At 39.4% G+C, this 23202-nt stretch overlaps 1 protein-coding gene across 1 annotated transcript in view; it reads left to right on the top strand.

The window, feature by feature from the left end:
• The window catches only part of DUSP22 (dual specificity phosphatase 22), a 44655-nt gene that overhangs the window by 9425 nt on the left and 12028 nt on the right, over positions 1-23202 (top strand). The window contains exons 3-4 of the mRNA XM_031049721.2: positions 4936-5018; positions 20700-20749. Coding sequence (XP_030905581.1) covers positions 4936-5018; positions 20700-20749 — 133 coding nt within the window. The remainder of the gene's footprint in view (positions 1-4935; positions 5019-20699; positions 20750-23202) is intronic.

Here is a 23202-nt window from a genome sequence, read left to right as displayed (position 1 = left end):
CAGTGAAGAACACGCTAAAAAATCCCCACAAGTCCACATAGCTTGAGTGTGTCTCTAGAAAACTCCTGAAAAATCATAGATGTTGGCATGTCTTTAAGTGCTTGTTATCTTGTAAGATCTGGAAGCATGATTCTGCTTATTAATAGCATGTTAAAACTGTGTTATGTTGCTTAGAAGAGTGTATTTGAGATTGGACAGCTAGAGGGCAGAAAAATTCAAGAACCACAGTTGCCCATACGAAATACCAAGACTTGAGTTTGGTTGAAATGCCCAGAAGAAAACTGAGCTCTTGGGCTTCTTCACTGAATGTTAATGAGGAGTTATTTCTTTGCAAGTGGGAGAGTGGTGGCTAAGAGGAAAATGAGGAAAGAGAAAGAAGTAGTTAACTCTTCTTCCTGCCTCTAGTTTGGAGAAAATTTTGGATTGTTCCAGATGTACCTTACCAATGAAATTTAGTCTTCTCAAAAGACAAAGAATTTATTGTGGGATTGCATGCTGGCATGTCTACTGCATTGGAAACTTGATGTCCCTTGAGAGGCATCTGTGCTCACAATGAAAATAGGTGCTTTGTTCCTCAAGAGACTGATATGACAGGGCTTTTTAGCCTGTGTTTCTGCACAAATAGGAAAAACCCTGTTTCTTCTGATAGGAGGCACTAAATGAATGCTTATTTGGTTCCAAACCAAAAGGTGTAGCAGTAGTGAGCACCACAGACTCGGGAATGTTTATACCTTGAATATTAAAGAGTTTGTGTCCTTCCTTATAATCATATTTGGAACATTCAAGTTTTTCCAATGGAATATTTGGGGGCTTTTTGATTTGAAGGGGAAAGCCACAATATGAGGTTTAATTCCCCCCAAAGAGTCCAGTGTTACTGTGGATGAGCTGGAGAGTCTAGGGAAAGTTTCTACCCTTCCAGTTAATAAGTGTGTAAAAAGGCAGTGCCCACCAAGTGGTTCTGCTGTGTTTATATATCCAGTTAATCCCTATTAACAGTTGCTTTATCTTTTTGGGAGAGTGGGAGGTGAGGAGTTCCCTTTTCTAAGGTTTTATTTCAGGTACTGAAAACAGGAGAGGGTAAAGATTCCTTTTTTCAGGTTCATCTTTTGAAAGAAGACGCTTATAGGTACTCTCATTAAGCAGAGTATGGGACCCTTTTTCCCCACCTTTCTCACTCCCTGAAAAGGTCATTCTGAGATGCTGGGACAAAATATGTATTAGAAGGTAGTATGAAATGGGGACAGGAGATTTGTTTATGTGCTTAGTTTCTCTGTCTGTGTGTGTCTGTAAGTGCAGATGGACTCTGGAACAAAGCTTTCCTGATGGGAGGCCATTCTCAGTAATAGCTCCTAGTGCTCTGAACCACTAGAGAGGAGGTTCTCCTTTAGGCAGGTATCTATCTCTAGTTCTCTCCAAAGCAGAAAATAAAGTGTAGACAAAAAGTTTATTTATTTAAAAAAAATAATTTAGTGATAATGAAACTGTAGTCTATACATCTGCAGATTGAGACTTCATACTGTTGTCCATACAGGGCTGACTTGCCTTCTCTAAGCACTTATTTTTGTAGAGATAAAAAAACCCAGATGATTGTATACTGAAAACTTAATACTGTCTTACAGTGCTATAGGAGCATGTGTGTTTTCTCAGACTAACAAAGTCAGAAATGTGAGCTTTGGAGGAAGATGGGAGGATGTCTTTAGTTTGGGATAGCTGGCTAAAGGGAGTGAAGGTGACAAAATCAAAATAAACTAATCTCAGTTATTTTGTGGAGACAATCTTCTAAATTCACAAGTGAGTTGCAGTTAAATGTTGCAGATCAGGTCTGTGTCACTGTAATGTTTTTTTCCCTGTTCCTAGCAGGATGCTTTTGTATTTTGTTGTTAGCAGTAGAGATGGAAAAGACTCTACAGCTTTTCTTCCCATCTAATGCTCTGAAGGGAGAAATCATTATTCCTCACCTTGATCCCTGTGGAGGTACTAAAATCCTAAAGTAAGAGGGATTGGTTGTATGTACATTTGAGACTTCATCAGCCTAGTGTTGGAGTCCCTCAGTCATTGATATGTCTTACTTGGAGTGGCTGGAGCAGTATTGTCTCCCTTTTGCTGATGGGGATGAAAGCACAATATGCTAGGCTGTTTGCTCCCCAGACACACAGTAAGGCTTCCCAGAACTGCAGGGAGACAAATTCTGGCACACACACCCAATGTGCCCCCCCCCCCCCCCCCGCCCCCAGTCCTATTTTGATGACTGCCATTGCTTTTGCAATTAAGTGCTTGCAGTTCTGTGTATGAAAAGAGTAAGGCAAGAGTCATAGAGTGAAACTGAGGGAAAAGAAGTGTGGGAGGGAGAAAGGAAGACTTCTCCAATGTGAATTGGGTCCTTTTGTGTAAGGAGAGAGTTTCCTGAAGGCTTTATTCAAAAGTCCACATCATCTGAGAAGTGTTTTGCTGTATGAGAAGGAGTATTAGGTAACCTACTGTGAAGAATAATACCATATTTAATGGACCCTTTGGACGCAACCAAGATGGACTCTAATGGGTTTATTTCATCTTTAAATTTGGAAATGGAGTGTTGCACGCAGTGATTTCAAAATGTGAGCCTGCATGTAGTTGTACAGCACTGTGTTGTGGTAATAGTGATTTTTCTGGCTTTTGGTGATCCTTTGCATAGCTCCTCAATTTTTTGGGTAACTGTCCTGGGCATGAGACCATGAATGACAGGATATCTAATTTTTACTGCTGTTTAAGTAGCTTTGTCTGTAGTATCTGTAGAGGCTTATGGCAGGTGTCAGGGGAACCAGGGGAATTTCCCATTTATAAACTGTTTAAAGTCTAGGTCCAGATAATATTGTCTGGGAAGCTTTTTCTCCTGTATGTTTGTGATTTGCGTGGTTGTTTCCTAAAGATATTGAGGACCTGCTGGTTACCCTGGGATGTAGGTCTGGTTTAACCATTTCCAGCTTGTTTCTGGTAATATCTGAAATCTGTCTGTCTTTATAGTTTTGATGTGTTGAAATTCCTTTAGCCTAAATCCTTAATTAACTCTTTAGCTAATAACTCAGTCCTTTTGAGTTGTGCTGTGTGCATTAGGCCTTTCACACTGATTCAAAGCAGTCAACATTTAATTTGGATCACATCTTCTTTTAAAGCTGTTTGCTTTTTGTGGCAAGCCATTTCTTACCATGTTATACTGGTGATTAGAGATTGGGATCTGCTGGTGCTATGTATTGTGCTATGTCTGGTGGTATGTATTAATGCAGTGAGTTCTAGCCAGCAGGTTCTGAAATATGCCTTTAGCCTTTGGAGAACAGAAAACAGTGATTTTTAGGGACATTTAGGCTGGCTTCTGGACTTCTAAGTCCTTGTCTGCTAAGGTGTTCTCTGAGGAATCATGACTGCCCTATAAACTTAAAAAATCTGAAGGTCAGGTGGATTAGAAGACTTCCCCTGGCAAACATTTGTGTTTCTTCTTTGAGATGCTTACTCTGACATCTTTTTAGGAAATCTTAATTGTTCTGTGAAGCTAGACCTTAATTCTGTTTCAGACCTAAACCTGCTAATTTTCTCCTGAAGGATTAGGCATCTGTGGTGGTTGTGCAGGTTTGGCCAGTAGCAAGTGAAATCAATGCAATTTTGACCCATCTCTCTGTTCTATTAGCCTTAGAGAAGCTTTCATAATTGGATTAGGTTTAAATTTTATTGCCTGTTCCTGTGCTCATGTGGATCTTGCCTATGGAGCAGTATAATTAAATGCCCAATTCCTCTTTGTGATATGGAGAAGGCACTGAAACTTTATAGAGTGGAATAAGATGAAGTAAGAGATGCTAATTCAACTCTTGCACGTACATAAAGAATGTCCAGGTGATGCTATTGTTATTTTTGTACCTAGAGAGAGACAGTTTGAAACCTTTGTGGTCAGTGCTTTTTTTTTGTGTGCAACCAGGCTAATGTGAACAGATTGTATGGGCAGATTTGGAAGGCAGGTGTTCACAAAACTACTGGTGTAATTGCCATGATGTACTGTGCCATTCTCAAGCAAAAAGGGCAAAAGTAAATGGACACAAACTAACTTTTACCTGAATTAGTGGTTCTTTGGGGTAATTTTCTAGCACATTAATGGTTTAGTATGGGTAAGGTTGCTCACTCATTATAGGTGATCTAGTTTACCTTCTTTCTCATAGAAACAAACCTATGTTTTCACAATATCTAGCATAAGATTTTCAGTCACCCTAGTTTGCTTTCCAGTTTTGAATGTTTGAAACCCTTGGTTACAGGTCTAGGAACCACCTTTTTACAACTGCACTTCCTTGCTGTAGCATTGTGCTGTTCATCGCCTTGATCTCTCTTCAGAATTAAAATTATGGCATGTATTGGTTAAATGCACATTTTACCCTACTAGTCTTCAGGAAGTAAGAATCTAGTTATCATTTTGGTTTGCCCAATTTCCTCAATTGAGTTTACTTCAATTCAAGTGTTACAGTTGGCTTCACTTCCCAGCCCTAGATATCACCAGGTTTGTCTCCCAAGTGAAACTACATCTTCTGAAGGGATATTTGTGGGTAGAGAAGGAGGTAAGCTATTTCTTGTACAGCTCTGACTGCTTGTTCAGATGGCCATCACCTGCACATGGGCATACACAGACTTACATTTCAGATGCAAAATACATGAAACTTCTGACTTAAGAACATATTCCTGAGTCACTTAAGCTTGTTCTTTATATAGTATATAATTTGCTTTGGAGTTAGAAGTGTGTCTTCCCGTTACCCGCTCTGATGGTGTTCTAGAACAGCTGCATTTGGGGTTTTGCTTTACTTCATGAAGCTTAAAAAAAAAAAGTACAAATGATAAGTGATTTTCAACATGCACAGTAGAAAGCAGAGTGGGCTATTTCAAGAGATTAAAGAAATTCTGTTCCTTTTTTTCCTTTTATCACAGATGCCCGAGATGTAGAGCAATTGAGTAAGAATAACATTACGCACATTCTTTCAATCCATGACAGTGCTCGCCCTATGGTTGAGGTAAGAGGTGTGGGGGACTCCATGGTAAATACTGATTTTATTGTTGTTGACTGTTACAGTCATCTTGGGGTTAATTTCTTGTTCTGTATAACTGATGTTTTGAGACTGGTGTTCCTGTGGCAATGTTTGACAGCTGTAGTTTTGGCATCCAGTCTCAGATTTTTTTGTTGCTGCTGTTATAACAGTAAAAAATCTAAGTGACAAAGGAAGAAGTAATTACGGTGTCAGTGTAATGCAACAGGGGGATTGAGTTACTAATTGATAGTAAAGGTAAGTTTTCTTCTGCGTGCAGGTCAAACAAAACATAAACAACATTCCCTCTCCCCTTTCCCAATTACCAAACCTCCTTTGTGCTTGGGCCTCTGTCATAGCAGATGGTTGTGTAAGAGGTTTATAGTCCTTTTCTGTGTAAAATAGCCTTATTTGGACTAATCATCTAATATAGCAGAAATTTGTAGGTCTACAACACTTCAACATGAAGTAGTATTCCCCGTTTTACTGAAGAGCTGAAATGATTTGACTTTCTGTCATGTTGAGCAGTGAAAGAGCTGGAACCTGGCTACAGGTCTTATCTTTTGGATTGTTTTGCTCTCTTCTTTAGACCAGCTTACCTTGGAAGGAGGGGAATTTGGGAGTTTGGCTGGGCTTTGCTACACCTTAAGATCCTGCTGTGTGATTATACTTTGGGAACAGTTGTCCCCTTAAATTTGTGCCTTTTCTGCTTTCTACTTTTCATGAAAATATGCCAAAATAGTGGGTAAAGCTGGTGTTAGCTCTCTGGTGCTGCTGGGAATTTCTGCATTTCATTCTCTTCAAGTAAGGTCTTTACTGAATTCGGTCCTTAAACTACATAATTTCCACGTCTCCCAGGCAAGTCAATAGGTAAGCTGAACAGGAGGTGTGCCTAATAATTACGTCATGGTTAAAACCAAAATCAAGTTAATGGTGAACTCAGGGTTGACCATGAATTTAGGAGTGTGCTGAAGCAGAGCTTTAGCTGTTGACTTTTATTATCTCCATTTGGCTTCTGTTGTGCCTGGTGCTTATTAAGTCTGAAATGTACTGAATTTCAAGAGTGCTCTTAGTTGAAGAGGTAAACTGGATAAGGGACATTTAATGTTTCCTGTAGGGTGCTGTTGTCTAAAGTGAGTAGAAGCTTGCTTTGTTTTATTATCATGATTAGAAAAGTAGGAAGACTAATTATGGCACAGATAATTATGGCCAGTGTTTCTTGTGGAGGTGGTAGTTTTGGCAGCCCACAAGCCACCTTCTCGCTTGTGGTGGTGCATCTGTTTTTGAGGGTGCATGGTAAATAGACCTGGGAGCTTTTGTGGGTTAAATATAACCAAGTCACATTTCTTCCTCTAGCTACTGCCACAAAAGACGTGAAGGATTGTATTTACCCAGATCTGTTCCTGAGGTGGTTTACAATAATGTATCAGAAGTTACAGTGGCATGGGAACAGCTAGTGGCTGTTTGAGGATGGGCTTGCTTTATTCACCTCTGTGTCTAAAATAAATGTTTCTTCAACTGTGCTTTCTGTTTTCTGTGCACAACATATTCCTTTTTGTGACAGTGGTCTGGAAAACAACTGTTAAAATTTCTCTCCAGTTCTTAAAGTAGTGGAAGCAAGTTCCATTTGTTTGGGAGCTAATTATTAATTACATTATCATTCATGGTCTTATTGTGGTGTTTGTGTGCAACTAAATGCTTCTGTTAGAAACAAGAGCCTAGAAAACATTTGCTAGGTTGTATTACTTCCTTTGTTATTTACATCTTTGTCAGGTTGTAGGTAGATTTGTTTACAGCCTGTGTGTCCACATTGTGCTCAGGGCTCATTCTCAAGTCCACTGAAGTCAAATGGGAATGCTTTCCTTACGTGTCTCCCTCTTCCCCTTTCCCCCCAGATTTCACTTGTGGAAAAGCTAGGGTTCAGAACTTTGATGTTATTCAGACCTTTAGATGTGGCACTGCAGAGATATCAGAATCTGCCCTCCCTGAGATTTGTTCTGTGTGTGTGTGAATGTTGATTACCTGTAAAAAGCTGCTTTTTCTTGGACTGCAGTAGTTGCATTTGTCTTTTGCTAACAATATTTTATCTGAAGTATTTTCTGTTTAACCTGTAGGAAATGCTGCAAATACTTCATTCAACTTTCTGTTTAGTGCAAGCTATGGGAGGTGTTTTTAGACATCAGAAACTCAGTTGTGTTGTTGTAACATTATCAAAGAGAATTTGGCCTTTTTTTGGCTGTCTGTGGAACAAGTGAGTATCTGTGCATACCTTAGCTCTCAAAGAGTTCACAAAGTTGGATACTGAAGTTTCAGTAAGGACTGTTTTGATGCAGTAGTACTTCTGATACAGCACGTAAAGGGGATGATGTTGGGTAAAGAAATGACCAAATGAAAATGACCAATCTGGCTTCATGGTCCATGCTCAAGAATACAGTGCTAAAAAAAAAAGCAAACACCAATGTACATGGTGAATACCAACTTGCTACAGTTTTCCATGGTAGTAACTTATCATGCTATCCCTCTTGATGATTTTACAGTCTTTTACTTGATTGTTTAAAATGCTCACAGTACCTTTTAAGAAGTGTGGTTTCCTCTGTGCTTTATATACCACAGTATTTGGATATATGTTCCTTTAGTTCCTCATAAGTTGATAAGCTATTAGAAAACGATTGAATCATTTCACAAGAAAGTATTTTATTGGTTTAGGTTACACAGTTTGTGCCTGTTGTGAAATAACTTGAAAAAGTGTTCTTACGCAAATTTGGTTTCAGGCATTACATCAATGATCATTTACAAACTCTTGTGGATGTCTGATTTATGGGTGGCTCCTTATCAAAGACTGGACTTAGTAAGTGGTGTGCTTTCAAGCTGGAATAACAGGAAAAAGTAGGTTTAAAAATCAGTTGGATTCTAAGACTTTTTATACCATTAGACATTGGCAGCCTGCATTAAGTATATGGAATTGTTCTGTAGGGTTTTGAGGGATTTAGACTGGAAAGAATTTGCCAAAATCTGACCTGAACTGTCTTGCAGTATTGCCCCTTAGTTCTTTTTGTATAAACTGTTTCAAGGAATTTTGTCTTCTAATAAACCCTGAAATTAATTTGTGTTTAGAGAGCATCCTAAGGCTATTGCTCCAGTAAAGTATACCATGGTTATACAGGGTCTTAACCACTTAGGTGGTTTTGTAAAGATGCAGGTGTATAACTCCATCACAAAAAAACTACAGGTAACTGGTGGTGGGTCCAAGAGAAAGGACTGCATATTGTATATAACAGGGTCTTTTATCTCACATGCACAGAAGTCTCGTATCTTCCCCCTACCCCCCAAGTAAGAGCAAAGTCCAACAGTATCATGTGTGTCCCTGCAGAGGCACAGAAGCAATAGCCTTGGTGAATTGAGTTGGCTCTGCCAGGTCACTTTGGATGTCTGCCCATATCAGTACATTCACAGATGCTTTATAAATCCACACAAAAGCCATATATGGAGGTGAATAATTAGGTTTCTTGCCACCTGCATTCTAATCTGTATCTTGACTACTTCAGGTTTTAAAATCTCTGTTCAAAACGTGAGATACACTGAAAGGCCGATGGGGAAAGGTATCTCAGAGTGCTTTAAACAGTAGTGTATCTTGGTGGTAACCTGTTGAATCTATCCAACAGGCTGCCATCTATCTGTAAGGCCTTTGACAGGGTCCACCACCACAGCCTCTTCTCTAAACTGGAGAGATGGATTTGATGGATAGAGTGTTTGACAAATGAGGAATTGGTTGGACGGTCGCATCCAGAGGGTAGTGGTCAATGGTTCACTGTTCAGATGGAGATCAGTGATGAGTGGTGTCCCTCAGGGGTCTGTACTTGGACAACTACTGTTTAAAAAAAATGTCAGGGATGGAAAACCTGTGCTATGAAGACAGGCTGAGAGTTGGGGTGGTTCAGCCTGGGGAAGAGAAGGCTCCAGGAAGACCTTACAGCAGTTTTGCAGTTCCTAAAGCTATCCTACAGGCAATCTGTCTAGGGACTTGCTATGATGGCATGTAGGGACAGGACAAAGTAGAATGGCTTTAAACTGAAAGAGAGTAGATTTAGATGGACTATTAGGAATAAGTTCTTTACTGTGAGGGTGATGAAACACTAGAACAACATAGAGATGCCCCATCCCTCGCAACATTCAAAGTCAGGTTGCATGGGGCAACCTGAAGATGTCCCTGCTCTTTGCAGGCAAGGTTGGACTAGATGATCTTTAGAAGTCCCTTCTAACCCAAATTATTGTATGATCTCTTGGTAGAACTCTCTTTTTAAAGGTAGGACAAATAGCTGTTGGAGTTGGAGACCAAAAGGCTAAAGGTCTGACTGTTGTGATATCCATATATTCTAATCAAGCTGTTGTGGTCAATAGGAACCCACAGAGAATGTGGAAGCACTCTTAATGACTCCTGAGCAATTCTTCTCCTTATTGCTTCACTTGTTACCAGCCATTTGTTACTCTACTGCTTTATCTCCCGAGTCTAACAACTTTTGTGTCAGTTGGTGTAAGTGAAGTAAGTAAAGGTAAGGCTTTTACTTACCAAGAATCTGGTTGCAGGTCCATTGAAGCTAAGAGTGTTCCTCTGGATTTTCCAGGTGTTTGATTCTGTTCTGAGGGATGTTAAATGGGGATGAATGTGGGCCCAAGTCAAACAGGCTTTTGATGTGGATTGTGCAGCTGCTTGAAAACATCTGCTTCATATTCTGGAAAGCAAGTGTTGTGGTGGACTGTCATGTCCAAGTAGCTGCTGCACATGCAGCATCCTTAATCCTCTCTTAACTACTCTTTCCACTACCCACCACCCTCCCAACTATAGACTTAAATACTGGCAAGAGCAAGAACACTTTCTTTGCTGCATTCATTAGCAATTGCTGTGTGTAATGCAGGCAGGAGTATGACATGAATCCTGGGGAAGGAAGGTGTGCTGGAAGTTCTTCTGGTCAGACGGTTGCTCAGGCCTTGTCCTCAAGACAGGTTATCTGCAGAGAGGCAGGCATAGATAGACATTCATGTAGAGAACCCAGATTGGAGCATGATATGTGTGGCTGGCAAATGGCATCATACAGATTCAGACTGAAAGTAAGCAAGACTTCAAATGTGAGGGTGATTGCTGAAATATGTTGCCAGAGGCAACAGTTTTTCTCACATGCTCCATTTTTGTGCAGAAGTTGATTCTGGTAATGCTGGGTTACAGAGGTCTTTGAACTTTGCATTTTACAGCCAGAGCATTTCAGTCTTCAGTCTGTCTGAGACTCTTTGAGGTGCCAGTTGTGGCTTTTGTGTGCATTGTAGACATCAGTCAGGAAATGGACTGATACTACCAGCTTCTTTCACATGGTCCACCACACATTAGTCAGTTACTAGTAATTATGCTGTTGCTCTTGACCTGCACCAGGAGTTTGATCTGATAAATATATGAATACTGTTACCAGTCACCTGTGGTTGTGGAGTCCTTTGGCATTAATTTATTGATCATTGTTAGACTGACCACTGCTGCATCACAGGAAGCTCTTTATGCTGGACTCATCTTGGAGATGTTGTAATGATTGCAGAAATGTAGATCTTAAATCAGCAAGAGTTTACTTGCTCATTTCTGTACTGTGCTGTACCACAAAAGCTTTCTGTTGTTCACTCTGTCCATGACAAATTGAATCAAGAGTAATCTTTTCATATGTGCTGTTTCTACAGGCATGTCAGTTTTGTCTCTTTCTTTTCTGTTGCTACAGAGCATTTGTTTTGGTTTGTAGTGTGTTGGTTTTGTGTTTGGGTTTTTTTTTATTTTTTAGATGAGGGTAGAATATATGAGTACATGTGATAGTTTCAATTAAAGTCATTTGGATGAAGTGTAAGTAAATGAATTCCCAACAAAAATGCACAGCCTTTTGGGTTAGAGGTTGTAATCTCTCTCTGCTCAGTACCAAAGCTGTCATAACTTTCAGGCGTTTCCATATGAATAGGTGATCAATGTCCCTGTGATACTCATATACCAGATGGTTCTGTTTCAAGTCTTACTGTTTGTGGGATTTCTTCTCAGACCAAAAAGAATGATCTTGAAGCACTGTATGTTATTTTACTAGTGTTGCAATAATGTTTTCTGGTTACTGAGAAAATACTCAGTGATGCCTATGAAACATTTGCTCTTCATTTTCTCCAACTTCCTTAAAATATTAGCTGTAAAGGTCACTTTTTTCCCCTGTCATTCTACATAGTTAACCAGAGCACCTGCAGAGGACAGTTATTTATATTTTTTTTATATTTGTATTCTGATGCAGTTAACAATATCTGGTACATGCTATCTCCAGAGCAGTAGTTTTCCTCCCCTTTTTCCTGAACTGCTGACTGAACTAAGCATTTTCTTGTCCAGTCTTAGCTTGTGCAGCCACCTGTATCTTTGAAAATAAAAGAACTTCATAGGCCAGCTCATTTCATAAAGAATTTTAGATGATTTTTTTTCTTGCAAATTTTACATTTTTAATCAGAGTAGAAGTAGGGTTTCAGATACTCAGTATCCAAGAAGCTGAACTGAAAGGGAAGAGCACAGCTAAAAAAAATAATCTCTGCTGATCTTTCAGAACTATCTTTCATACTCCTTGAGTAAACAGTGAAATGCATTAATAGAATACAGGCAACAAAAAGATGCTGTGACTGGAACAGAACCAGTAAGTGTGAGGAATAGAAGCTGTAGAAAAATAAGGATGCTATAGAGAAGCTGTATAATTTATTTGCACCAGTTTTATCTCTGCTGAATGCTGTGGTATGCTTGTTTTACAAGGTGCTAAGAATGGGAAAGTTGCAGTCGGGGAAATTACAAGAGCAAAGTGCTGGATTAAGTTTATGAATTAAAAAAAAAGTGTGTGACTGGCTGGTACATCCAGAACTTTGGAGGACAGTGAAGAGCTGAATGACTGAACACTTATCCAAAACTGGGAAGTGTTTCTAAGATCAAATGATCACAGCCTGCAGGCTGTGAGTAATGCACCCATGCTCAAATTAAGCTCTGGAATTTTGTTTTGTATTTTTTTTAAGCCTGGCTGGATGTTGTAAATTTTAATGCAGTTTTAGCTGGGCATGATAGTCTGGCACATTTACCAATGAGCTTTACACTGTACATGTGCAGGCTTTTAAAAAAGGAAAGCAAACCAGGCTCTTCTAGAGGAACTGAACTGATAGGTCTGGCACACTCCAAGTAATCTGCGAAGCATAGTTTGTAGATAGCATTTTTGCAGATATTTTGGTTTTTTTGCTATAGAAAGCTCTCATATCTGCTGTTATCACTTACGTGATGAGGTTTACTATGGGGGAGCTTTTACTGAAGCTTTGAAGGGAAATAGCTTCATGTCCTTTTAGTTTTCTAATTCTTTCTTTCCATCACTGGTTTGTGGAATTTTTTCTTTCTGCTTGCATATTCTGGATTGACTTCATTTTTAGGTGTGTGTATAACAGGATTACCCTGTGCTAAAACAAAAGAAAAATATCCTGTGTTGTGTCCCCAGATCCTTCGGCTGATAACTCTGGAAGTGCTGAAAACTGTCTGAGTGCTTTCTTCTGTAGCTCCATAACCTGACAGAATATCATCACACAGACACTAGTCCAGAAAGCATTTGTCTGGACTCAAAAGCATATCACTGCTCAACACAAAATAACTAAATGGGGAAATATTTGGGAAACCAATCAGCCCTACTTAAACAAAACAAACAAACAAACAAAAACCCACAAAAAAACCCCAACCAAAACAAAAAAACCCCTCCAAAAACAAAACACCAAAACAAAAAAAAAACCCATGCTAATTCTGGACAGATGCTGCTCAGCAAGTGAGAACCACCAGTCTATTAAAACCATGTTATGATGCTGGATAGCATAAAGTAGTCTTGAGCTGTGGGAGGCCATTCATATATGGAAGTTGCATCTTCATGACATGACAAGAAGTCCCTGCTGGATATGGCTGTGCAACACATGCTCTGCACAGGCCCTGCTGTCTTTGGTATCCAGCCCAAAGACTTATTGGAACAATTTAAAAGGGGGATGGCAAGACAGTCTTCAAAATCAGAGTTGCCAATATCATATTGCAAGGTCATTACTGTTGTATAAAGATCAGCTCTGCAAATTAATAATTTAGTCAAGTCAGACTGCTGCATTTCCATCTATAGCACTAAGCTCTTATATCACCAGTGTTGGAAGCTGTCAATTTTCAGCCTTTGTGCTGCGATCAAGAGGAAGCATACAAGCACTTTTTCTAATGAAAAAACTTAACTTTCTTCTATGATGTTTCACTGCCTTTTCATGGTAAAGGTTTCCCCTCATGAGATGTTTCAGAAGACCATGCTGAGCAAAATAGCTACCATTTTTCTTTCAGGTGTAGTGGCACCAGACAACTGTCTAAAGTAATGCCCTGTCTGGCATTGCCTCTGCTTGGGAAGCTGGGAGCTCTAACTAATTTTTCAAAAATTACACTGATAGCCCTCTAAGAAGCCTCCAAGAGACTTCCACAAGGTGGGTTTTGAAGTGTGCTGGGCTGAGTGTTCATCATGATGTGCCCTAGGCAGAGGCTGCTGTGGTGATGCACTACATTAGTTCACTGTTCAAATTGCTCAGTACACACTAGTTGTGTCAGGGAAGCACATTCCAATCATGGCAGATGGCAAGGAGAAGAGGATGAGGACTGTATCAAACTTTCAGTGATGAGCTGTTTGCGCAAGACATTTTTAGACCAGTAAATGCCTGGTGCTTCTCAGAGCTTGGATACAGGGCTGACCGGAACAGAGTAAATGCTCTTGACCCACTCTGTGCAGAGGAGATGGTGGGGAGAGTGTGTTAACCTGTGCGTGTAATGTCAGCATATTCTAGAGGTGTAGGGATCATGTTCCATCATTTCCTGAATGAAAGAGGCAGGTGGGATATATTGTCTTATTGCAGTACTCGGATCCCCTCGGGGGTTCAGGCACCAAGTGTGATAGGTAGTGCTCAGATGTTAGATATGCCTTCACATGCCTGGGAGCTTGAATACATCCTTTACTTGAGCAGACTAACAAGATCTTTCCTCTCAGGTGAAGTATGTAGTCCTTTAAATGTTCTTGGTGTGTTCTAAAGAAGATAAACCACAATTTAGTATAAACTCGTCTCTTCTCCCACTCTGCTTTGCTTCAGATGAGCCAGAATAGAATTGGAATTCAGGGATAGAATTAGAAATAGTAAGTTCAGCCCTTTTTGCAAGTAAAGGAAAAATCCTTAACTCTGCAGCATTTCCCCCTTACAGTTTTAGAAAGGGGATAGAGAGGAGAGATGGGGAAGGAGTGCTTTAGTAGGATGTGCTTCTGATTGGCACATTCCAGCCTTAATGATACAGACTTTTCAAAATTGTCACAGACTACTTTCTAAAAACCCCATGAACAAAGATTGCCAAGAAACCCCATGAGTTGTAAAAACTATTGCATTATTAAATATAACACAAACTGACTGTATAAATTCTATTGCAGAAGCATCCCACTTTCTCCTGTTCATAATCTTAATGTAATTTCAATTTCATTTATATTTTTCAAAACTAAACCTGTGTGTGTTGTTTGCTAAAGTCAATTGGTGGTTGTTTTTGGCTGAAACACAAATGTATTTTCTATGAGTCATTAATAAAATCAGCACCAATGGTGATTGCTACAGAAAGTAACTGAAAGGACAAACAAACGGTTGAGCGGTTTTCAGTTTAGCAGGTTCGGTTTGGTGCATTACTGGACAAAACCCCTGATTAACTCCTGTTGGTTTGGTTTAAGGAAGCTTTGTGCTGGCTATTTCCCACTTTAGCTTTTCTTGCTGAAGTGCCCCTAAACAAATATAAGTCCTCCTGCTCTCATCTGTTGATGTGACGACTCAAATTAACACATGGCTTTTGACTAACCTGAAAGAACTTGCCAGGTGCTGGAGGTTTGCTATTTGCATCTCGGTTCACAAATTTAAGTTTATGGGTTTAGGTTTAAAAAAAATTTCTTGGAAGTCGTTGATGGTATCTTTACATAAATTTAAATAGAGAAGTGTAATGCCAAAAATACAATCCTGCTCTTTTTTTTCAAACCTCTGCCCCTGGAGAATTTTGTAATTTGAGGCTTTTTCCCCCCCTCTCCTCACCTTTTAACATTTGAACTTCTAGATTCAGGTTTCCAACTAGATTTAGTTAGTGCTAACTAAAACCTCAGAAATACTGTATATATAGCAGTGGTGGGGACAGTGTTCTGAAGAACATCTGTAAAAAAGAAAAATTACTTAGAAAACCCACTAAACATGAAGTACTGAGTAGCATTTTTAGTCCTTCCTCTTACTCTCATGCATACTGTTTTGGCAGAGTACTGTTTTATATGAAAATTGCTGACAGTTTTCTTTCACAGGTAAACTCTGTTAGCGTGATTTAATGTGTAATCAAACTGAACGTAATTCTGAATGGTTTCAGAACATCTTTGATCATTGCAAAGGAGCAAACATCCTTATAGGTGCTACATTTGCCTTTGCACCTTATCCTGTGGGGAGTTGAAATTATTCTTGGTATCATGCAATTAAATTCGTTTGTGCTCTTTAGAGATCCTATTCTCAGTCACTGACCCATTATCTGACATGTAGCACTTCTAGATGTGTCATTTTGCTACTGCAAAATTCTATGTGTTCTACTAAAAAAAAAAGCAAACCCATTTTTTAAAGTTTAGTTCAAATGAAGCTGGAGTTTTTAAAATAGATTATAGGTAAGTAGAATAGAAACAGAGCCTTTCTTAAACTGGACTGTTACTTTTCCTGAACACTTCCCAGAATACTGGATTTAATAACAAAGATTTAATTATCTTTTTTTTTTTTAAGCTAATGATAATGAAGGTGGTGTTCTATACTCTTACTGAGTTTTCCAAATACAAGTTAACTGTTCAGTGTCCCATCTTAGCAGATTGAGCTCTAAAATCATTTATATAAAGTACAAAGTAAACTGAACTGCAATTCCATGAATACTTTATTAACTGTAGTGTGAAATCTCTGCCGTATATGTGTGCACCTAATTTGTTTGGTTTAATATTTCAGTATTTACTATAGCAGAACTGACTTAGTTCTAGAATCTGTGATGAAATTGTGCAAGTGTTGTTGCTGTTTCTCAAATAACTGAATTTAACAAATTTTACTTAACTCTCGCTTGTTTCAACTTTGACAATCATGAAATCAGAATACTTGCTCTAGTTCTGTTAGCTCTCACTGTATCGGTTTAACTGTGGCACTTAGTTTCAGGGCCTAAGAGAGACAGAAATCTAGTTTTGGTGGTTACTGTGCTGAAACAAAAAAACTCAGTAAAGTAAATTATATATTATTTTACTGATTTGTTTTGAGGGGGCAATTTTAACAGATGAAATACACCAAAAGAAATGGGAGTGCTGCTTTTTTTTGATGAGGGCATCAATTAAGATCATCATTTGAATAATAACAAAAAAGGTTAGAGAAGTGTGTGTGTTGAGGGTAGGGGTGTTTGGTGGTGAAGGTGATTGATTGAGAAAGGAAAGTGAGCAACAGTAACAAGTGTGAAGAAGTAGTGTATTGAAATGAGCAGAAGAAAGCTTTGTGCAGCATCTCATTGACCTAGAAGCTTTGGTTTGAACACATTCCACATGTGTGGACTGTTTTACTACCTTAGAACATACATAAATTCTATTTTTTCCCTTTTTTAATGAGTAATCTGGAGAAAAACTTGCATGGAGAGGTAAGACAGGACTGACACAGCTGTCAGCTGAAGAAATGTTTGAATAACAGCATATTGGCAGCAGTATTCAGTAAATAAAGTGGATGTATTACTTCATGTAGGATTTAAAATTAATATTTCTCATTTCCTCAATTTTTATAATTTCTAGCTTTTTGCTTTGAGCAAATACCACATTTGGGGATAAGTAGTTATTGTGTGGCACCTAATTTAGTGTGTGTAGGTGAAGTGGTACAATGCCTGCTTTGAGTTGTTCTGTCCTTCCTCCACTGAATAATTTTCAGTGAATTGTCATTACTAGGGAACAAAATAGAGTTAAAGTAAATAAATAAAATAAAGACTTCCATATGATTGACATATAATTGCTGGGTTTTTTTCCATCTTTCTTGATATGCTATTTTGGTTCAACTTGGGATACTGCATTTGCAACCTGATTCAAATTTAAGAAAACTGCAGACTGGGTACTGATTTGGGGCCTGTTGAAATTTTCAGTAGGAGCTGGTCTGCTTGACTCAATCTCTTGAGTTGGCTCACTCTGTTTTAGTTGGTGTTTCAATGATCATTGCCTTCTTACATCTTATACTTTGCAGTTTCAGAATGGCAAACAAACTGCTAGGTAATAAAAAAATGACACACCTCTCTTACATACTATTACCCTATCTAAAATGTTGTAGGTATTTACTTGTTTGTTTGGCATAAACTGTTCTGCTTTGAAAGGTCCCTTTGGGACAGTTCTTAGATGTTATCTGCAGTGTATGTGCACAGGAAGGACAGCAGTGTCTTGGGGCACAAATAAACAAATAACATGATCCTGGGTAGTTTAAAAAAAAAAACAAACTATCAAAACGCAACAAAACAAAGCAAACCAACAGGCACAGACAGTGGGATTCAGTGATTACATGTCTTCCTTTTGCCAGTATGTTTGAAAAATAAAAGTCTATCCATTGTATGTGAGGAAAAGCTAATTCCAGTAAGCAACATATGAATGTCTACACTAAAATCCCAAGTCTCATTTATGAATACCTGCTCAGTCTTGTGTCGTTGTATTTCACATATCCAGCTTTAATGAATGCTGTTTGATTCTGTTGTTATTACTTCAACCAAGAGAAGCAAAACTTGATGGTAGGGTGGGATCCTCGGGAGTTACCAACTCTGGCCAAAATGTTTTTGGGTCAAAGTCACCGAAAGTTTCGCTGTTGATTTTTGTGGGAGTCAGGTTAGGTCACTGCACAGTACTTTTGAAATCCCACCTATAACTATTTCTGAGTTGAGTGATTATTTCCTCACAGGGAGGAGTCCATCACCACAGCTTTCCAAAAACACCATGCAAGTGACATGCGCTGGTCAAAATACCAAATTCCAGTAACTTTTACCTGTCTCCAGAGCTATATTATTAAAGCCAATAGGCTGATGCCGAACATCTGTGGACAAAGTAAGGAAAAGTGTGGTGTGGGCTTCACTGGAAGTTGTAGGTGCTGAAGCCTTCCAGGATCAGGCTCTGGATGAGCCATTCAGTACCATGTGCGGTCTCTCATAGGCTAGTTTCATGCTTGCTTGCGGTAGTGGGAACTAGTCAGCCATGACAAAAAAAGAACATTGTGGGTCTTAAACTTGTGCTGGTGCTACTTCTGCTTTTAAAGTGAGCATGATCTGAAAGCCCCTCTGCACTCAGCTTGTGAAAAGCACTCAGCATGTGCCACAGCTTCTGAAATCTGTGGAACAACTTGCTTCAGTGCATGCTGGAGGAGAGACTCTTCTGGCATATAGTGTGCTCTGGACTTAACCCATCTCCTACCTTCAGTTATCTTCCTGTTTCTGTCCTTCATGGTGCAGAGTTATTGACATGGTGTTGTCTAGAGGTGTGGGGGAAAGAACAGCATGTACATTTATTTACTTTCAGGCCATCATTCTACTGGAGTGACTTACTTGAAGTGATACGAATGTCCAAGGCAGACCTCTCAGATGTGTCGTACAAAAGGCTTATTAACATTATTAATCTGTCACAATATAATTGTCGTATTTGGTTCAGCAGCCTAACAATATAAGTATTACTGCTGCATTGTCTTTTGAAACAAATATATCTGTGTAAGCTGTTGTGGGTCAGCTTATAGTTGTGGAGCCATCCTGGTTTCCCACAGCAGGCATCCTTTCTGATGCAAGGCAGAAGGGACTGTACTTGTTGATGTCATTGCCTCCAGCAGCGGGCTGCTTTGGTTTACAAACTGACTTTGTTCTTCATCTCTCTCCCCTCAGCTGTATTTTGCCATGCAGCTCTCATGCAAAATGCCATGTGCTGTCACTGCCTTGGTGTTGGCCTGATGGTGCCTTCTCTGTTGTCAGGTATTGCTGTGTCTCATCTCCATGCTTAGCACTGTCTACAGAGTGTTCCCCACTCTGACTCTGCCTTCCCCAAACCAGAAGGCCATAGACAAGGAACTGTCCTCCAGTTGTGGCATGCTGGGGTGCCTGTCAGAGTGAGAAAATCTGGTAAAGCCTGGTGAGGACAGTACAGGCTCTCAGGTCTGTGTGGCTGTGGAGAGGATGCTGGCTGAAGGCATTCTGCTTTGTTGGGAAAATGGCTCTAGCATGTGTAGTGTCGTGGGGGTGAGGTTTCACCATGTCCTTTCTGACACAGTGGTGAAGTTCATACATCTTGCAGAGGATTAGCATGATGGTGTATCATGATGCGAGGGGTCTGGACCTTTTAGAAAAGGGATTGCTCTTTGGTGTGAGATGGCAAGTGAAGTTTGAGAGTGTGTGTAGAAGAAATAGAGGTTTCTGAGCCAGCAAAGGTGGTGTTGGGGAAGATGTCATAACAGTTGAGCAATGAAAATCTGTCCTCACCCCAGCTGGCAAACGAAGTGCCAGATAGATGAATGTTGTGTTCCACCTTGTTGGCAAAGGATCTCTTACAGATAAATGTATAACTTTCCCTGTGTGTCAAACATGCAGGATTATTACAAGGGTTTGCATTGTTACAGAAAGATAAACTAAGGTGCATTTTATGGTGGATATTTTGCTATGAATCCTGATCTTTACAAGTAAATCTGAAAATTTCATACTGCATCAGTAACAAATCAAAAGACTTCTAGTGAATGATGTCTTTTTTTTTGTGTCTGAGCTGCAACCTATATTCTTGGAAGTCCTATTTAGGAAGCTAGCTAAATATGCTTTCAGAAGTGTTCTTTAGAGTTATGGGGTAAAATAAGCTTTGAAATAAAATTACAGTTAAAATGAGTGTTGACAATGCAAAACAGTAGTGCATGATTATAGTGTTGTTTTAAATATAACCAGTAACATTTTTAATGCATCAGAAATGGTTATCTGACTTCCCTACTTGATCCTGTAACTTTTCATGATAGCTGACTAAGAAAGCAAGGCTATGTTTGTGGAAGTGCGAGTTTTACAGTTGTCCTGCTTGAAGTTTCCCCAAGATAAAATACAAAACCCATGCCACAGACATGTTTCTTCTCTGAAATGCATTTTGTTTGGTTTATCAATGAGGTAAAGAAAAATGATTTCATGGGATCAGAAGAAACTAGTTATTACAATCTGAGGTTGTAGCATCTGTTCAGAGAAAATGAAGGGCAGGAGAAGATACAATTTAGTAAAGAAGCATAAAGCTCTTTTTTATAATCTCATTCTTCTTACATTTCTAGTAAAACTAAAGATGCTTCTATTTTAAGAAGCTCTATTATTGGGCATGGGGATAAGCATGACTAAGCTATGGGCTGGTGTCTTAGCAACAAAGCAGATGTGAAAAGAGTTTTAAAACTAGAATTTGGCTGCATAGAGATGATGTCTGCTTGTCTGAATAATGGTATGCCTTCCTCAAAGTCAATAAAACTGCACCAGTGTAGAGCAGGACTTGCACAGTGGTAGATAAATGTATTTAACTTGGATGTTTTCTTATTCCTTTTTGCTTCTTTACACAGGGAATGAAGTATCTCTGCATTCCTGCTGCTGACTCACCCTCACAGAACTTGTAAGTTTTCTTTAAAAATAAATTGCAGAACCCCAGAAATCCCTCAGTACTGTGGTGCCTGTTTTACAATGAGCTGAAAGATCTGATTCTGATCTCTCACAAGTATTATACAAATGGGGTTTTTAATCCGTTAAGAAAACACAGTAGCACTTTATCCCAGCCACATTGGTTCAGACCCTGCTTTTTGTGTGTTGGGGTTTGTAGGAGGATCAGTTTGTAAACACTCTTTGTTTTTGGCCTTAAACTTCAGGAATTTCTTAGTGAGTCTGTTCCTGATTTAGTTTCAGTTTATTCTAGCCATTGTTTTTGTAAATCTTTCTGCTTGGCTGTTCTTCGTTTGTGCTACCTCCAGCCATTAACAAAAAGAAAATATTTGAAGGAGGTATGGAATCTGGTGCTTCAAGGGCTGAAATAAGCTCCTTGCAGTCAACCTTCAAGATAGAATCCAGTGTGCTAACTACCCCTGCAACTACCTGTTCTGGACTTTTTGAACCTACCTCAGAAGGCCCCACTGCTCTTGGTAGCAGGCTGGTACTGCAGAGAGTTTCTGGCCTGCAGTGACTCTTGCCTTGAAGAATGTATGTACTGAAACTAGGGTGTCCCAGCCATTCTGTCTCACCTCTGCTAACATTCATGAGCCACTCATGGACTTATCCTTGGTTTTAATGTTTTGAATCATTGAGCATAGCAAGTTTTGATTCCAGAGAGAAATCAAAACAGTTTTTGTAATAGAACTTGGATGGTGACCAGCTCTTTCTTCTGGAGTTCACTGTTTATGTTGGGGAGAGGTGAGGGGGGTTTCAGCCACTTTCTGCTACCAAGTTTTGTAGAGAAACAAGTATTTGAAAGAGGCCTGGTAGGTACAGAAGGAAATGCAGCACTGCTTTTTTCTTGCATCACAGCAATATTCTGGCTTATGATTTTAGGGGATATTTTTAGAGTATGTGTGTATCATACCCTACAAAGATTCCAGTGTGGCATTGGATGTGTGGTGATTTGCCTTTTCATTCTGCATTTCTGTCATGAAAGGAAAAAAAAGACCAACCAAACAACAAAACAACACACACATTCCCAACCCATAACAAAAAACACTCCAAACCCCTAAATTTCAAGACAGGTCTGCAATGAGAAGGCAGATGGCCAATTGCCGTTGTCATGGACAACTGGACATACTTAAACAAAAATAAATGCAAAAGATTATTTTGGGAAGGAAAAAGAATATGAGATTAGAGGGGAATACTCATATTGTCTGCTGGTACTCTGTAGGTCTATAGCATTTCTGAAAATGTTTTGCAAATCAGTTCTCTTTGTTAATAGAGATGTGGATCAGTTGGGAATGAAAATAGAATGGCATTTGTGATGAGCCTTAATCAGTGTACAAATCAGCCCTTCCCTCACTGTTAAATATTGAGGAGCTATATTGAAAAAACCACCTCCAGCGCTTGAGCTGTCTGGCACAGTACCAAAGCTCTTAAAGCTTCTGTAAGAAGATACAATATTTGCATGAGTGTTGTTTCTGTTATGCTGCAGGCATCTAAAATACTTGCTTTAGTATCAGGTGGTTGCAAGAAACGTCATTACTTCTAATACTGATACATTTTTATCACTTAAAATAAAACTTGATGAGTAACCGATTTTTCTTTTTTGCTTTGCACAGTTCAGATCTTCAAGTAAAATCAAATCACAGTGCTCACAAATAGCAACGTTGGTTGCTTTGCACATGCTGTCTTCTGAAAGCAAGAGGAAGTTGTCTTTGTTCAGAATGTGAGGCTTTGACACAGTCCTATTTGGGAGCAATTAACTGTACTCCCCTGTGGAGGGAGGGAGAGCTGGGGAACAGAAAAGGAAATTGGTCCCTCTGCAATATCTTTGTGTATCTACTCTCCTCTTTTGAAAGAGGGATTCTGATGGTGTTAGGAGAAAAAAGGAAGAAAAAAGGTCCTTGTGTTTTCTCAGCAATGGTTCACAGGTACAACTGACCACATTGCTGTCTTACTCTGAGTTACCAGCTGGGCTTAAACCATGACACTGTCTCTCCCAACAGCAAGTCTGTCAGAAGCTTTGGTGCTACTTTGCAGCTGCTGGCAGGTTGGTAGGGTCCAGCAGGAAGCCTTTACCTGCTGAATTTTGGGATTGCGAGCTCATAATTCACTTCAGTTCACTTTTGTAATGGAAACTTCTGGTTTCTTATATGTGTAATGCACATTTACTCCTAGTAAGTCTGTTTTGCGGAGTTCCCTTCCTCAGAGGCATGAATTGCCAGGAAAATACAGCAGGGATTCCCCTGTTAAACATGTTCTGGTTCACTAAAGTGTCTCCAAAGCGTCTTGCTTCTATTTGCATGTTCTGCTGTTACCAAGCCTAGGAATCAAGCAGTTGCTTTTGAGACTCCAGGTGATTCCTGTGCATTATATGAGTGTTTTCCCTGGACTGTGAGAAATTTACCTTGGGCC

The sequence above is a fragment of the Melopsittacus undulatus genome, chromosome 1 (genome assembly GCF_012275295.1).
Source record: "Melopsittacus undulatus isolate bMelUnd1 chromosome 1, bMelUnd1.mat.Z, whole genome shotgun sequence".
NCBI lineage: Eukaryota > Metazoa > Chordata > Aves > Psittaciformes > Psittaculidae > Melopsittacus > Melopsittacus undulatus.
This window is presented reverse-complemented; position numbering and strand designations above follow the sequence as displayed.